General features: G+C 43.2%; 2 protein-coding genes across 2 annotated transcripts in view; one reads left to right on the top strand and one right to left on the bottom strand.

The window, feature by feature from the left end:
- Positions 1 to 1,295, top strand: part of CMTM6 (CKLF like MARVEL transmembrane domain containing 6) — an 83,149-nt gene extending 81,854 nt beyond the window's left edge. The window contains exon 5 of the mRNA XM_068236224.1: positions 336 to 1,295. The gene's annotated coding sequence lies outside the window, so the exon portion shown is untranslated. The remainder of the gene's footprint in view (positions 1 to 335) is intronic.
- A 6,587-nt stretch (positions 1,296 to 7,882) lies between these two features.
- The window catches only part of CMTM7 (CKLF like MARVEL transmembrane domain containing 7), a 72,878-nt gene continuing 64,228 nt past the window's right edge, over positions 7,883 to 16,532 (bottom strand). Inside the window, exons 4-5 of the mRNA XM_068236231.1 lie at positions 13,082 to 13,163; positions 7,883 to 8,067 (exon numbers count right to left, since the gene is read on the bottom strand). Coding sequence (XP_068092332.1) covers positions 8,054 to 8,067; positions 13,082 to 13,163 — 96 coding nt within the window. The 3' untranslated portion in view covers positions 7,883 to 8,053. The remainder of the gene's footprint in view (positions 8,068 to 13,081; positions 13,164 to 16,532) is intronic.

Genomic DNA, 16,532 nt, shown 5'->3' with positions numbered 1-16,532 from the left:
GATCCGCCGGCCGCATCTGCCTGGAAAAATGCTTGGCTAATGTATTGCAATGGGATGGTGCACACCGGCGGTTTGAGGTTTTTGCCAAGCCGCAAACGCGCCTCCTGCTGCGCGTTTGCGGTTTGCTAAAAAACCTCAAACCGCCGGTGTGCACCACACATTGAAATACAATAGCCAAGCGTTTTCACTGGCTGATGCGGCTGGTGGATCGCATACAAAATCCGCTTGGTGTGCACCCGGCCAAATATCTGCTCTCTGCTCCCAAAACCGCTAGCGTTTTGACGATCTGCTAGCGGTTTTGGTGTGCACTGGGCCTACGAGAGAACTCCAGCCAGGCATAGAATCCCCTGACAGAAGTCCTAACACTTTACTCCATTATTCAACATTTAAAAAAATTATTTCCACATTAAAGTTTTTTTGTAGCTTGTTATTTAAAGCCTAATAATTATTGTGCCTTGCCTGCTTCTGTTGCTAATATTACAGTATCTTGTTGTGTATTGATAGGATGATTATGTCATTACATATATACACGATTTCACCTTAAAGAGGAATTGTACTGAAAATAACGTAATCAATAAAATAGCTTATTTATCACAATGTTACTTTATAAATTATTTAATCAGTTGTGCCTATTTTAAAATATTTCCTCACACTTTCCTTTCCGATTTATATTTTGAAATTTGGGGGGACATCTTCAGTGCTGGCAGGCGTAGCTTTGCGTAATGTTTTATAGTGTTGCAAAGCCAGTGGAAAAAAATACCTGGTCTCCCAGAATGCTCTGGGATGAAAATTTAACCTATCTAAACAGCCCCTAGGCTGTGACATCATCCTCATGTGGCAGTATATAGATATAGGAAGCGTTTCCTATGCTGAAGCCAGGAAAATGAATGTAAAAGTGGGTGTTCGGAATAGTTTACTACATTCAACTCTGTCACTCTTTCAGTGAACCTTTATCTTTATATCTGTTTTTATACCCGTTATCTGTATTTGACTGGCATATAAACTGACTGCACTCGATATTACGCTTGATAACCAATCAGATTTCAGTGCAGTGGTCTGACTTATGAAAAAATTTTGCTGGTGGTTGCTATGAATCTATGGTCACCTTTTCTTATTATGGTGTGTTAATAAATGAGCACTGTTGTTTTTTGTCAAATGTATTTACAACTGTAATTTTGTTTAGCCTTTTAAATATCTATTTTTACTTGGATTATGTTAATTGCTAAGAAATTCTACACTGTATCCGTGTAATTCCTTTTAAAAATGTAAACCTATGTAAATAAAGCATCAATAATTACAATTGGTTAAAGTCTTATGGTGTCAATTATTCTCTACTATGGTGGTTGCATAGAGTACAAGGTATGTGATACGCTAAATTTGCACCAACAGCATCTTCTTGATGGAGTACAACTTCCCTTTGCCAGACCATGAGCTTAGCGACTCAATATCCAAACTTGTATACAGTGCTGCCCATAATTATTCATACCCCTGGCAAATTGACTTAAGGTGGCCATACATGGTACCATTTTTTATTTTTTTCGATTAGATAATTTAGTTCGATTATTCCGTTAGATCGAATAGCATGTCCAATCAGATTTTTCTCGAAAAAAAATTGGATAATCGTTCGAATTTCTTGATCGAAAAAAAAATATTTTCAACTTTCATTTGATTCGATCATTTAGATCGAATAAACTGGAAAATCGAATGTTTTTATTGCATCGTGTATGGGCACCAGCAAGTAATTTTTTTGATGGAAATGAGATAGATGTCTTCCAAAAGATAATGAGACAACGTACAAGAGGCATTATTGGAGGAAAAAACATTTCTCAGTTTTTATTTACATTTGAGCAAAAAGTGTTCAGTCCTAAAATATTCACACCCTTCACAAACTGTCACAGTCTGTGGGAAAATCCAAAGTTCTATACCATTCCTAATGGTCCAAGCTGTTCTAAAGCACCCTAATTACCCTGATTAATTGAGAACAGCTGTTTTAATCAATTCAATGGGTGAAAAACAGCAGATTTCTGCAGTTGATTTGTGGACTGTCATGGCTAAAGATGCGTACACACATGCGACTATAGTCGTTTGAAACGATCGTTCTCCAATCATTTCAAACGACGATCGTTTAAAAAAAAAAGCAGCCAACGACCATTAAGTCTAACGACAGACGAGCTAGATTGTTAAAAACGAACGATCTAGCTTGGCGGATTTTTTCCAACGACGATCGTTTGCAAAAGTAGTACATCGTTGGACAACGGTCGTTCGTACTAGGCTTGACATGCGCATTTCGCTATTTCTCCATGGAACTTTTCATTTATATGCACAAGCGCAATAGTTGCTTTACGTGATGTAACGTTTGTTTTAACGATCAGATCGTTACACACCTTTAAAAGCTAACTTTACTTAGGTCGTTTCTTCGTCAATTAAAAGTTTGTTCGTCGTTCATAACGAACGATCGTTGTCGTATGTGTGTACGTAGCTTTAGACAAAGGAGCTCAGTGAGGACCTGCGGCTGAGCATTGTGGCTGCTCACAAGTCAGGAAATGGCTTCAAGGCCATTTCTAAAAATTTTTCCAGTTCCAGTGGCTACAGTGCAAAGTATTATTAAAAAAAACACAAGATGTTGTGCACTGTGGAAAATCTCGTGATCGGAAGACAAGAGTGACTCCTATGCTGGCCAGGAAGATAGTGAGAGAGGCGATAAAGAATCCAAGGATCACCACCAAGGCCATCCTGGTGAATCTGGGCTCTGCTGATGGCAGTGTCTCAAGGCAGAGAATCCAACGAACACGGCACACTGCTGGGTTCCACTGATGAAGAACAAGGATGACATCACTTCTTCAGATAAGGCACACAAAAGCTCGCTTGGCCTTTGCAAATGCTCATCTGGACAAAGAAGAAGACTTCTGGTCTTTTGTGAAACAAAAATTGCAATGTTTGGTCACAATGATGTTTTCTTCATTTGGCGTATAAAAGAGAAGCCTTCAATGCAAAACACCATCCCCACTGTCACACATGGTGGTAGGAACCTAATGCTTTGGGTTGTTTTTTCAGCCAATGGACCAGGGAACCTAAACATAGTAAACGGCACCATGAAAAAAGAGTAATACGTAAGAATTCTCAACTACATCAGGTAGTCTGCAGAGAAACTTGGACTTGGCCACCACTGGACATTTCAGCATGACAATGATTCAAAACACACAGCAAAAGTGGTGAAGGTATGGTTAGCAGACAACAACATTAACGCTTTAGAGTGGCCCAGCCAGAGTCCTGACTTGAATCCAATGGAGAATCTCTGCAGGGAGAGTGTTGGCAAGACCCTACAACCTGAAAGATTTGGAGCTCATCGCTAAAGATGAATGGGCAAAAATACCCATGGAGACATGCAAAAATCTGGTCTGCAATTATAGGAAGCGTTTGATTTCTGTAATAGCTAATAAAGGCTTTTCTATTGATTATTGAGAAGGGTATGAATAATTTTGGACTGGACACTTTTTAGTAGACAAATGGTTTAGTTTTCACTATAATTCCTCTTGTACATTGTCTTATTATATGATGGGAGACACCTATGTCATTTCCCGTCAAAAAATTACTTGCTGGTTGAATAAAAGTAACTTTAAGTCAACATTTGCCAGGGGTATGAAGAATTATGGGCAGCACTGTGTATGTTATCTTTTTCATGAAGGACTGTAAGAAAAAAAATGAAGAATTTATTCACCAAGACTTCTTTCTTCAAAATTGTCCTTTTATTCCTGTTTGGCCCATTTGGATAACGAGCTATTAGTTGAGGTGAATCGTTAGCAATGGGGTCTGAAGGTGTAAATCAATGATATGCAGATATAACCATCTAGAAAATTCCAATAATATGGCATTCTTCTTTCCTCCCACATCCCCAAAACACACTGATAAATTGTGTGTACCAAAAATTGGTCTAATGCTGGGAATACACGGTTCGTTTCTGCCGCTCGATTCTCCGCTCAATCGTTTTTGCCCCTCGATTCTGCAGTCGCTTCTCTTATCTTCCGCTCGTTTTGTTATCTTTTTGCATTCACTTCTATCAGAAATCGAGCGGCGAAACGATCGAACGGGAGATCGGACATGTCGCAAATTATCTATCGAGCCACCTATCTGCGGCAGAAACGAACTGTGTATTCCCAGCATAAGTTTATATTAGGGAGATTAGAGTATGTCTACAGTAAGGATTAGATTGTAAGCTTCTGTAGGACAGTTAGTGAAATAAACAAGTACTCTACATGAATAGGTGCTCTACAAAGTACAGCACTGTATGAACATAAAATAATGATATTCAGCTACTACCAATTAACTTATCATGTTAACTTATATGTTTTTGAAATGTGTTAATAAGTACCATATCACTGAAATCATTGCTAATATCTGCATGCCATTGATATTGCTCGTGAACTACTCTCTTCCACGATGGGTAGGCTACGGCAGTCTTCTGATGCACACGGGCTTCCGAATACGGGCTGCTCTGTACTGCGCATGTGTCCTCTTGTGCACACTACAGACTACAAGTTCAAGTACTTCCGACGACTGTCTAAGTCTCCCACGTCGGGAAATTCAAATGGAGGGAACCTGCGGGGGAATGAGTACACCATGAGGAGAATGGGTAGGTTCCATAGGACCCAGAGCCTTCCCTCTCCTTAGGTGAGTATCTGTTTTCTATTCTTAAAATCACTTCAGACTTGCTTGAACATCAATACTGTGAGGTCACGTAGCAGTGTATGTATATGTATGTGACATTCCAAATTGTTGGTTTATGATGTAAAGCTAGATACTTTAGAGCTAATGTAAGCAGGCAAACTTGCTTATAGTTACAAACACTTAGCCCCATGGGAGATGTAGAAATTGCTTGCCTGCTTCACCCTTACCAGAAGTATTTCTAGTCTTTCATGTAGTAGAAGGTCCAGACATGCCCCTATAATGACATCCTCTGGACACGCGAATGTTCAGTAAGGCTGCACTAATGCAGGTTTAGTGGTAGTACAGTATAATCTCGTTATAGTAAACTCTGATATAGTAAACATTCTGGTATCGTAAACTAATGTCCAGCTCCTGGCCAAGCACCATTATAAGTATATAGGTGTAACACCTGGTATAATAAACTCTGATATAATAGAACTTCAGTTATAGTGAACCTGTTTTTTTAGCCCCTGCGATATTCTGTATCCAGCTATAGTGGATAGTGGGTGGGAGCATGCATCATACCTCAGTCAGAGACCCATGAGCCGAGGTCAGTGGGCAGGCTGGCAGCAAATTGAAGCCTACTCGCTATCTGCACACTACTGTAGGCCAGTGTGGTGGTTACCTCAAAAGCACAAGCCAGCTTCCTGTGGAAGCTGCTGCCTGATTACTGAGGGGATAGCGTGTTATCTGTGACTTGCTTGTGCATGGCTGCAATGCTATAGCATCATCCAGGCGGCACAGAAATGTGGACAGAGGAACAGACTATAGGTACTGTACCTGCATTAACTGGTAAGATTTGTGCTTCCTGTGCAAGCTGTTGCGTGATTATTGCATGCAAATCCCTGCATATTAAAAAGACTCTGTAAGAAAAAAAAAACCTCTGGGGAATACTTAACTCACGAGGGGGAAGAGTCAGGGTCCCAATGAGGCTTCCCTTTCCTCTGTAGCTGCAGGCAATCCAGCGCAGGCTCCCCCTGAAAGTCCCTCGACAAATCCTGACAAGGACTACGGCAGCGCGCCCAACATTTACCTACCGTGATCCTGCGCAGGCACATTAGCAGCTCTTCCTTCGGGGTAAGGTGGACATAGCAGAGCCCGATCGATCCGCTTTACTGCGCAGTCGCAAAAGGACTTGTGTCTGGGCAGTACAGCGCATACGATCGGGCTTGGCTATTTTCGCCTTAGCCCGAACAAAGAGCTGTTAGTGCGCCTGCGCAGGATCACAGTAGGTAAATATTTACCTCACTGCTGTTCGGGGAGGGGGGGGGTGTCACAGTGCTGGATTGCTGGGACATCGGAGGATGGGGGGAAAGCCTCATTAGGATCCAGAGTCTTCCCTTTCCGGAGGTAAGTAACCCCAGAGGATTTTTCTCTTTAACCACTTGAGGACCACGGTGATAACCGCCCCCCCTGTGACCAGGCAATTTTTTTTGCGTGGCCCGTGGAGCAGTCGGCAAGTAGTTAAGCACTGTGCATTTTGATCTAGCTTAAACACTGTCTGTGCTTGCTTGCTGAAGCATTGAAAAAAAAAAAAGACTCCCAATTATTGACTGAATTAAGATACAGTACTATAGTATACGTTAGGTGCGGGAGTATGACAATTTCTAATATAGTCAACGTTTGATATAGTAAACCACTTTTCCTGGTCCCTTGGAGTTTACTATAAAGAGATTCTACTGTAATATATAACTTCACATAAACTTTAAGAACACCCTCATTAGAATATAGATATTTTTAAAGAAACAAATTCCAATACTTTTTTTTTTTAATCAGAATCCAACACAAACGTAATCAATTACACACAGCATATCTGTATCAACAATTCACATTTTGGTAAAAGCTACATATGTTTGATTTAAAGCAAGCTAAAATGTAATAAAATACTGTGGAGAGAAATGTAACAACAATGCAGTCAATGATATGTATGCTCTCTTGTATCAACACTGAGTAAGAGATTACGCTATCCAATGGTTTAATGGTACATATTCTATCCAAGAAAGGTTTGTATAAGAGCACCGAATGAAGAAATACATTCAGTGCTGTCTCCGATTTCATCCATACATCTTCCATCGCCAACAAATGCTCTCCTGGCTGAAGAAAACCAGGGAAGGCAAGGAAGACTGACGCCACCACATTAGGCCAGATGCTTCAGTTGGCATTCATTGTCACACAGAACAAAGTAATAAAAAAAACTTTTGGGGGGGCACTTGGTGAATGCAGAGAACACTTAATACACACAACATTCTGATGGGAGTTCTAGTGATTAATGAGGTCAGAAAAGTGCCATTTACAGCAGAGATCTTCAATGTTTGTCATGCATAAATTCACCAAACCGTTTACACAGTACAGCTAAGACCTCTTTAGTAACCCTCTGTTGCATCCTAAACCAATAATCAGAAGCTGGCACTTCAAAAACTATCACTTTGACTGCAGTGGAAGAATATTAAAACAAAATCATTTGGGTTTTATTCTGCACCAGTACAGGTCACTGATGCACAATAGTTTTTCACAGCAGAGGAGCTGGAGGAAAGGTCTTTCCGTTCTGAATTTATACATTGGCTGGCCAATCCTCTCTTCCTCTACCCACATAATGGAGCGCTCACAAGACAGTTTCTGTGACCAATCAACACTGCCCATGCACCACAAATGTCAACAATGGCATGATGTGGCACTGGGGAACTCTGGCTGGCCTGATTTACTGGCCAATCAACAATGCTAAACTAAGCAGCCTGGCCAATCCTGTTTGCGCAGCCTATTATAGCGGACAGGATTCTCCACCCATCACTGTAAAAGCCGACACTCTTTCCTGCAGCTGAAGACAGAACGTCTAACATGGCAGTAAATAGCAATACCTACACATTGCTGCATTTCCAATAACACATTTATACATAAACTCAAGTTCATAAATCCTGTTGTCATGGTTCCCCTTCATCTGCTCTAGTGCCTCTAGTAAGAGTTGCATCTTTGGAAGATTCCTTTGATTGAAGCAGAGATAGCATATTTGGTGTTTGTAGAACACAAGGCACACAATGTCCGTGTCTTGTTGGCAGCATGACAAAGAAATGGCAATGATGAGACATGCAATTCAGAAGAAAGGATCAAGTCTTTGTTGACCTCCTGTAGATGTCATTTTTTACTGCAATGTGTGCTAAAAAAGACTTATGTTCCATATAGATTCAGTTAGCTGCCTTAAATATATTTATAACTTAACATATTTGGCCATCATCCCTATTCTTCACCAGAGGAAGTAGTTCACAAATAGTGCAAACAGCTTTCAGACAGGCTTGTAAACACAGGTTCCCCATAACCGTTACTTCATCTATACATTGCAAATCTGTCACGGCACTCACAGTGAGACATCTGAAATGACAAATGTAACATTTTAGAATGTGACATTCATTTTTAAAGTGTATCCTTCCACACACACAAACATAGTATTAAAACAAATCTTAATCAATTCATCTCTATATAGTTAAAACATTTTAACATAAGCAAGAGAAGGTGGTGCCTTCTGGAGATTGCGTAAGCTTATGATTGAGGAGCGCTCACTCATTTAACCACTTAACGCCGATATGCGGCGGCTGGTCATAAGTGGAATTACATGTCAGTTCGTGGAGGGTGTCTCCGTGAACAGCCTGTGAGCCTCCGATCGCGGCTCGCAAACGAAATGTAAACACACGGGGAAGAAATCCCCGCTGTTTACATCATACGGCGCTGCTACGCAGCAGCGCTGTAAAGGAGATCGGCGATCCCCGGCCTCTGAAAGGCCGGGGATCGCCGCAGTCTGATAGGCTGAAGCCTATTAATGGCGGCGCAGGACAAATCTCCGTCAAGTGCCGCCCATAGCCTGCGGGAGAGGGAGGGGAGGCTGGGAATCGCTGCGGAGGCGTGCTTTGAAGAGCCCCCCCCCCCCGCAAGGCACAAGTAGCCGGCGGCGATCAGACCCCCCCAGCAGGACATCCCCCTAGGGGTTGGAAAAAAGGGGGAAACTGATCGCCCTGGCTGATTCCTGATCTGTGCTGTGGGCTGGAGAGCCCACGCAGCAGAGATCAACCATAAATCCCCTGGTCCTTAAGTGGTTAACAGTGCAGGGAGGGCAAAGAGCAACGTAGTGGAAATCTATTCTATCACTGGCAGTGAACTAAGTGTGGGAATTGTCGTTATGCCCTTGGCCATGAGCCTGTTACTGGGTTGTCATTCAATGGACTGCTTTTGGTAAGTACTAACTATTGCATAATAGAAATACCATTATGGAGATGCTCTGGCTAGGTCCTCTAGGCCCGGATTTCCCATAAGGCACTGTAGGCTAATGCCTACAGGTGCCATATGTGGTAGAGGCAACTCTCCTCTGCGAATTTCTCCCCCCTCAACACCCCAGCGACCCTTGCTCTGGCAGCGGCAACCATGCCATGCTCTTGCAGGGGGCCATACCCGGTAACCTGCTATGGCTCCTTCATCTCCAGAGCTCCTGTGCTGTGTAATGGCTCTGCCCCTTGATTAAGTAGCTCCACCCCTAGATTGGACTTGCCCATGTAGCTCTGCCCACATAGCCCCACCCCACACAGGACCATTCCTGTGCGCACATTGACTCCCCTGCCCTCTCCATATCATTGGCCAGCGCCGCACAGAGAGGAGAGGACGAAGATGCACCAGAGAGAGGCTCCGTCCCCAACAGGAAAAAAAAAATGAGGCTGTAGAGGTGAGCTACTCTCTCACTCTTTTCTCCCTGTGCCTTATCACCATCAATCAGCCTGTAAGGGATTGCGGAGATGCCGCCGCATCAGAAAGTGGCATGGCGGCTATCTCCGCGTCTCAGCTGGCGGTTTCCGCCGTGCGGATACACGATGGAAATATGCCTGAGATTGTGGGGGATGAGGAGGAAGCCGCCGCAGCGCCGAGTGGCATGGCGGCTGTCTCCGCGTCTCAGCCAGCGGCTTTCGTCGCATGGTGGAACTTTGCCTGCTCCTTCAGTCGCACATAGACTGAGGTCTACGCGCGCGCACAGACAGGATCTTTATGCAAGCAGAAGGGGAGTCAGCTGATCAGCCGGTCAGCTGACTCCAGCACTGATCCTGATTGGCTGAGCGACTGGGGCAGTGTTTAGGAGCGCTCCCAGTATATATAGAACAGGCCTGTCAGTTGTTCCTCGTCTGCTGTTGCATATGCTACGTGTTAGCACTCAGACCCATAGTCAGATCCGAAAGTGTGCCTAGAACCAGCAGGAGCTGGGGATCCACACTTAGACAGATTCTGTTGATAGCTTTAAGTACTAATTGAATTGTATTATTTGTTATGACTCTCTGCTAGCCTTGACTACTCTTCTGTCTTGTGATTCTGTGCCTTTGCCTATCTGATCCAGTTGCCGACTTGGCTATCCCTCACTCTGATTCTGTCTTCCGCCTTTGTACCGTATCTGTCCGTGTGTTGCCGAACCTGCTTGTCTGACTCTACTGCCCTCACCAGGGAGCTAGTCCTGGTGAGGGGTTCTCAGTTTAGTAATCACCTGCTCCTCAGGTTGATAGCTGCAGTATAGTCTGAATCACCTGCTCCTCAGGTTGATAGCTGCAGTATAGTCTGAATCACCTGCTCCTCAGGTTGATAGCTGCAGTATAGTCTGAATCACCTGCTCCTCAGGTGGATAGCTGCAGTATAGTCTGAATCACCTGCTCCTCAGGTAGATAGCTGCAGTATAATCTGAGTCACCTGCTCCTCAGGTTGATAGCTGCAGTACAGTCTTAATCACCTGCTCCTCAGGTGACTAGCTATCATTATATGCTGTCTGCGTCTCCTGCCCCTCAGGGGATCATCTGTTGCAGTACAGTCTGAATCACTCGCTCCTCGAGTGCTCTCGCTACATTGTCTTACTGTGCATCACCCGCTCCTCGGGTGAACCTATCATTACTCCTCTGAGTCTCCAGTTTGCTGGAATACTGATTACTGTGTTGATTAGAGATACCCCCTTCACCAGCTCCTCTGGACAGTGGGTATCTCCATCTATATTTACTGTTGCACCAAACACCATCTTACATCTTTGTATCCTGTGTGTCTTGCTATACTTGTATTATTGGTGATTCTGCAGATCACCACATAATCAGGTATAACATCTGTATTATTGGTGATACTGCAGATCACCAATAATCAGAAAATCTGTTCTGGCTGACACCGATTGTTACACAGCCCTTGCTGCATCCAGCACTGCCTACACTGCTCTCTCTCAAACACCTCTCTCCCACCAGACCCCTAGCAGGTCCCTCTCTTTTTCTAGCCACCCGCCAGCATCCTCAATAGCTCCCCTCACTCTCTCCCCCTACACCTTAAATAATACCCTCTCCCACTCAATATTCCTCTCTGTCACTTCCCCGACCATAAATAAGACCCTTCTCTCACCTTTAGCACCCTCTATATGCCCCTCTGAGTTATCTCTACCTATCTCTGTCACTACGGCCAGCAGCCGCCCCACTCTTCCACTTATGTTGTGTGCACAACCTGCAATTTTACCGTCAGATTGACAGATCAATCGATCATTTTTATTGATTGATCTGTCAATCTGATGGGAAAATTGCATGATGTGTATACAGCATTATGACCTTCCTGTCACTAGAATCTACTTGTTAGCTGACTGCGATGAGAAACTTATTATTACAATTTCTATCTTATTAGTATCATTTCCTTGTGATGTAATTTTACATTATCTGTTTGTTGTTGGTATAGGGCCTGATGCACTTTGCAGCGGTAAAGTTGCCATGAAACTAACACTGTAATGGGCAGTGTTCTTGCACCTTTAGTACCAGTAAAATTGCAGTTCACTACCTGTGCACAGCAACTTTACCAATGTATAGTGCATGAAATTCTGCAGGTCATTGCTAATATCTGTATATTGTTAGTATTTACTACTTCTCTTTGGTAATATCTGTATTACCTTGTGTGATTTGATTTCATAAGAAAAGGGGTGTGACTTGGGGCGGGGCCTGTGCTGAGGGGCAGAGTTTAGGATTCCAGAACCTCTGTGCCTATAGGCTCCTGCGCTGTAAATCCAGCCCTGCCTATTGAGTACTCCTCCTCTGGGTCCCTGACCCGAACGAAATGTGAAAATTCTCCTGGACCAACCAGCACCGAATCGCATTTGGTAATTCTTGACAGTGTCTCTTTCTCTCTTGCGCTGGCTAAAACGAAATGCTGACAAAACTGAGGTTCTTGTTATTGGAGGTCAGCGCTCAACAGCAAAGGAGCTCCAGTCTTAGCCAGCACCACTAAGGATCGGGAGCAGCCTGGGTACACTGATTGATGGGAATTTAAGCTTCAGGAATCAAATATCAGCTGTTGTGAAACCTTCCTTATTTAATTGCAACACCTCATACCTCCAGCTCATCTTCAAACCCCAGTTTATGCCTTTATCACATCATGGCTGGACCAATGCAATGTTCTCTGTACAGGCCTTACAAACAAAGACCTGCACCACCTGCAATTAGGTCAGAATGCTACCACAAGGCTGTAAACAAGCTTACCCCGCCATTGCCACATAACACAAACCCTTCACTCACTCCACTGGCTACTGATAAAATGGAGATTTCTGATTAAGATTAGCTTATTGGTAAGAACTCAGGCACAGCTGCCAAATGGTTAATTTGGCAATTCAATGTTATTTTTCTGTATTCGCCACAAGACAAGGTGACATGGGAGATCTACTCCTTTTCATCTTTCATAGGGAAGAGCATAATGAGCCTCAGTAGCAATTTTTATTACTGAGCTATAGTAATCTACATACAATATCTGTTAAAAATTTGCAGAACAATCAAAAACAACTGACCTGAAAAATGAATTATAACAAAGTGAATTGCAATACTTACTAAACAGTCAATTTAAATAATCTTAATCTTTTCACTGAACCACAATGGCAAACATCAAACACAGGATGCATGGAGATCAATGGAGCAGACTTGTACTATTATCATTAATTTCCTGCCAAATCAATGTATTAATAGATTTTTCAAATCATGTGTTCATTGTGCTCATTCCATGGATGGCTATCATGAGTCCAGCTGACCTCATTCTACACATCTGAGGTAAGATTTGTGACACTGGCCTCAATTCACGGAGCATTATCAAACGTTTATCAAACACTTTATCAAACGTTTGATAATTTACCTCATGGGTAAAATCTCATTTTGAATTCACTAAGGTGTTAAAAGTTTGTTGAACGTTTTATCGGTAAAACATTCAATAAATATATAACACCTTAGTGAATTTAAAATGAGATTTTACCCATAAGGTAAATTATCAAACGTTTGATAAAGTGTTTGATAAACGTTTGATAATGCTTCGTGAATTGAGGCCACAGTCCTTGTCAGGTTGCTGTGTGTGGTGCAATACTTACCACTCGACTGAGTTACAAACGATACTTTATATGACAGCACCATCCCAACAACACAAAGGAATGTGGCTATAAATCCAAAGACCTGAAAAATAAACATGCAGCACATTACCAACAGAGCAGACCAGTAAGACTACTGCAATAGATTTATCAAAAACATAGTAAATCGCATAGGTTCTCCTTTATTTATTCTAGTAACTACACCTACAAGGCAAGACAAACTAATTTCTATTAATTTATGTATTGTAACTTTTATACACAACCAGAAGTCAGCGAAAGTATTACACAGTACAGTAAAGGCAGCCACACACATAAGCATGTGCCTTAAAAATTACCTAATGTAGAAAAGCTACTATAACTATTCAAGAATAATCTTACATATGAAGAACATGGGTTTCAATTGTACCAAGGTATCTCTCCCCTGACACTTAAAATATGCAGGCGGTTGTAAGAAATAATCTCAGGTCCTGTCACATCTCAGCACTCTAAAGCCTCATCTACATGGTACAATTTTCCATCAGATAGATGGATCTATTAGATAGATCTAATAAGAAATTGCATCATGTGTAGACGTCCAAATTGTTTCAGATCAATTTTGTGATAGATTTTGCTTTGATAAGTACCCAAAATCTATTGCAAAATCTAACGCAATCCGATTGGACTGGTTGGAAATCATCTAATAGGTCCGTCTAATAGATCCGATCTGAAAATTGTACCGTGTAGATGAGGCTTAACACCCCCCACCCCTCAATGTCTGACACACACACACACACACACACACACACACACACACACACACACACCAACGCTTCCTACCTCCCAGTGCTTGGCTACACTACAGAATTCCGAGCACCTATGCTCTGTTCTAAAGCGCCGCCCGCTGTAACCAAACTCCCCGGTGCCACGTGAAACCCCCAGTGAGTGGCTATGCTATAGCTGAGCCCTTTTAACCACTACCTGCTGTAGCTAAACCCCCATGCCACATTAAAAACACCTCACGCTGTAGCCGAACTCCTGTGCCACACATAATCCCCCCCATGGACTATAGTATAGCCAAGCGCTCATCGTCCTTAATCACCACCGCTAACCTCCTGCGCCCAAATTACTCACCCAGTGCTCAGCTATACTGTAATCGAGTGCCAATTGCCTGCTAACACTGCTGTTGACCTTTTGCGCCCCAATTACTCACCTGGTGCCGCCATGGACACAGACTGCATTGTAACCTATTAAATTAACAGGTGTGCGTCCTGCCCATTTGACCTGTTTCGCAGCTGGGAATTTCCCTTCAGGCTCATTATCCCTTATTAAAGCACCACCTATGACTGGCTAGGACAAAAGGTCACAAGGTTATTGCTGTCTGTGAAGATTACCCTCCTCACAACTGATATCACAACATCAACACTCAGCTGGTAGACTTCCCTTTCCAGTCTTCTAGATCCAATGGACCATCAGCACAGAAGGGCAAGTATGAGAGAAATGGAGCGAGTTGAGCTCTTCTATATTGACTGCCTGAGATGCATCCTCCATCATTGATGAGAAGACTCTAAAGGTGGCCACTTATGGTCCAATTTTTAGCTAAAATTGAGTGATCAGAATTTCTGTTCGGAAGTGAAATTGTTCACTACACCAGCAGCGAACAAATCTTTGCTTCCTATCTATTACAACCAACAAGAAAATCAAAATTTTGGTTTAATGAAAATCCAATTGGACGACAATTTGTAATCAATTGTCTCACAATTATCTCATGGTATATTTCCCAGTTATTGTATTATTAAGCCAATTTAATCGCTGAGTTTGTTGCGTTTAGCAGATGCTCTGTATGTCACTGTATATGATCAGCATCCCCACAGGATAAAAGACAGGTGTGGTTATCCTTTGTTGTTCGAATCATGCCTGTGTATTTCCTAAACTCTTCTTCTTTTATTATTATTATTATTTACACTCACCTAAAGGATTATTAGGAACACCTGTTCAATTTCTCATTAATGTAATTATCTAATCAACCAATCACATGGCAGTTGCTTCAATGCGTTTAGGGGTGTGGTCCTGATCAAGACAATGTCCTGAACTCCAAACTGAATGTCAGAATGGGAAAGAAAGGTGATTTAAGCAACTTTGAGCTGGCATGGTTGTTGGTGCCAGATGGGCCGGTCTGAGTATTTCACAATCTGCTCAGTTACTGGGATTTTGCAGATATTGCTTAAAGGGAAGGTTCAGGGAGGGTGGCTAAAAAATAAAAATCAATTTCCACTTACCTGGGGCTTCCTCCAGCCCGTGGCAGGCAGGGGGTGTCCTTGCCGCCGCTCCGCAGGCTCCCGGTGGTCTCCGGTGGCCGACCCGACCTGGCCAGGCCGGCCTCTTCTGCGCTCCAAGGCCCGGCACTTCTGCGTCCCACGCCGGCGTGCTGACGTCATCGGACATCCTCCGGGCTGTACTGCGCAGGCGCAGTAGTTCTGCGCCTGCGCAGTACAGCCCGGCGGACGTCCGATGACGTCAGCGCGCCGGCGTGGGACGCAGAAGTGCCGGGCCTTGGAGCGCAGAAGAGCCCGACCTGGCAGCCGGCCTGGCCAGGTCGGGTCGGCCACCGGGAGCCTGCGGAGCGGTGGCAAGGGCACCTCCTGCCTGCCACGGGCTGGAGGAAGCCCCAGGTAAGTGGAAATTGATTTTTATTTTTTAGCCACCCTCCCTGAACCTCTCCTTTAAAAGGAAACATTGTACATCTAGCTTTAGGTTCCCTTTAAACATGAGTAAATTTCTCAGTAAAATTATGGCAACACAGCTAGCTAAGGTTTTCACAATCACTGCTGAACAGGCAGGATTTATACCCACTAGAGTAGCTACCGAAAACATCAGAATCACGATACAGTAATTAAAAATGCTTCCCTGAACAAGACTCCAAGGGCCTGAATTAATTATAAAGAAGAACTTCATGCTTTCAAAGGTCTATTTCACCAGACACAGGTTTGTCTATTGCAGTATTCCGACCAGCATGATAATGAGTGGATAGCAGATGCAATGCCATATCCAGTGATATAGCAACCTTCCACTCTGCAGACGGTGCGAGCGCCTTCAATCGGCTACAGAAAAAAATACACTAAATCAGTTCTGCTACCTGCCAATGGTGTAGCTAAGGCGATATGGGCCCCAGTGCAAGTGTTACATTGCCCCTGTAATGTTGTATATGACATAGCAGCAATTTTTTAAAACTTGTATCTTGTGGAAACCATGATGTTCACTTTCTGTCTGCTGTGTGGGTGAAATACTATCTTAGATGTGTATGTCTCTGTCACCTGTAAAAGTTAAATCTGCATATTTCGCTAAAGGGCTATGAATCTCACTTAAGGTGGCCATACATGGTACAATTTTTCAATTAGATAATTTAGTTCGATTATTCTGTTAGATCGAATATAAAGATTTTTCCAGCATATCCGATCATTTTTCCCGAAAAAAACGG

Source organism: Hyperolius riggenbachi, chromosome 5 (assembly GCF_040937935.1).
Source record: "Hyperolius riggenbachi isolate aHypRig1 chromosome 5, aHypRig1.pri, whole genome shotgun sequence".
Lineage (NCBI taxonomy): Eukaryota > Metazoa > Chordata > Amphibia > Anura > Hyperoliidae > Hyperolius > Hyperolius riggenbachi.
The sequence above is the reverse complement of the archived record's forward strand: the minus strand, read 5'-3'. Positions and strand labels throughout refer to the sequence as shown.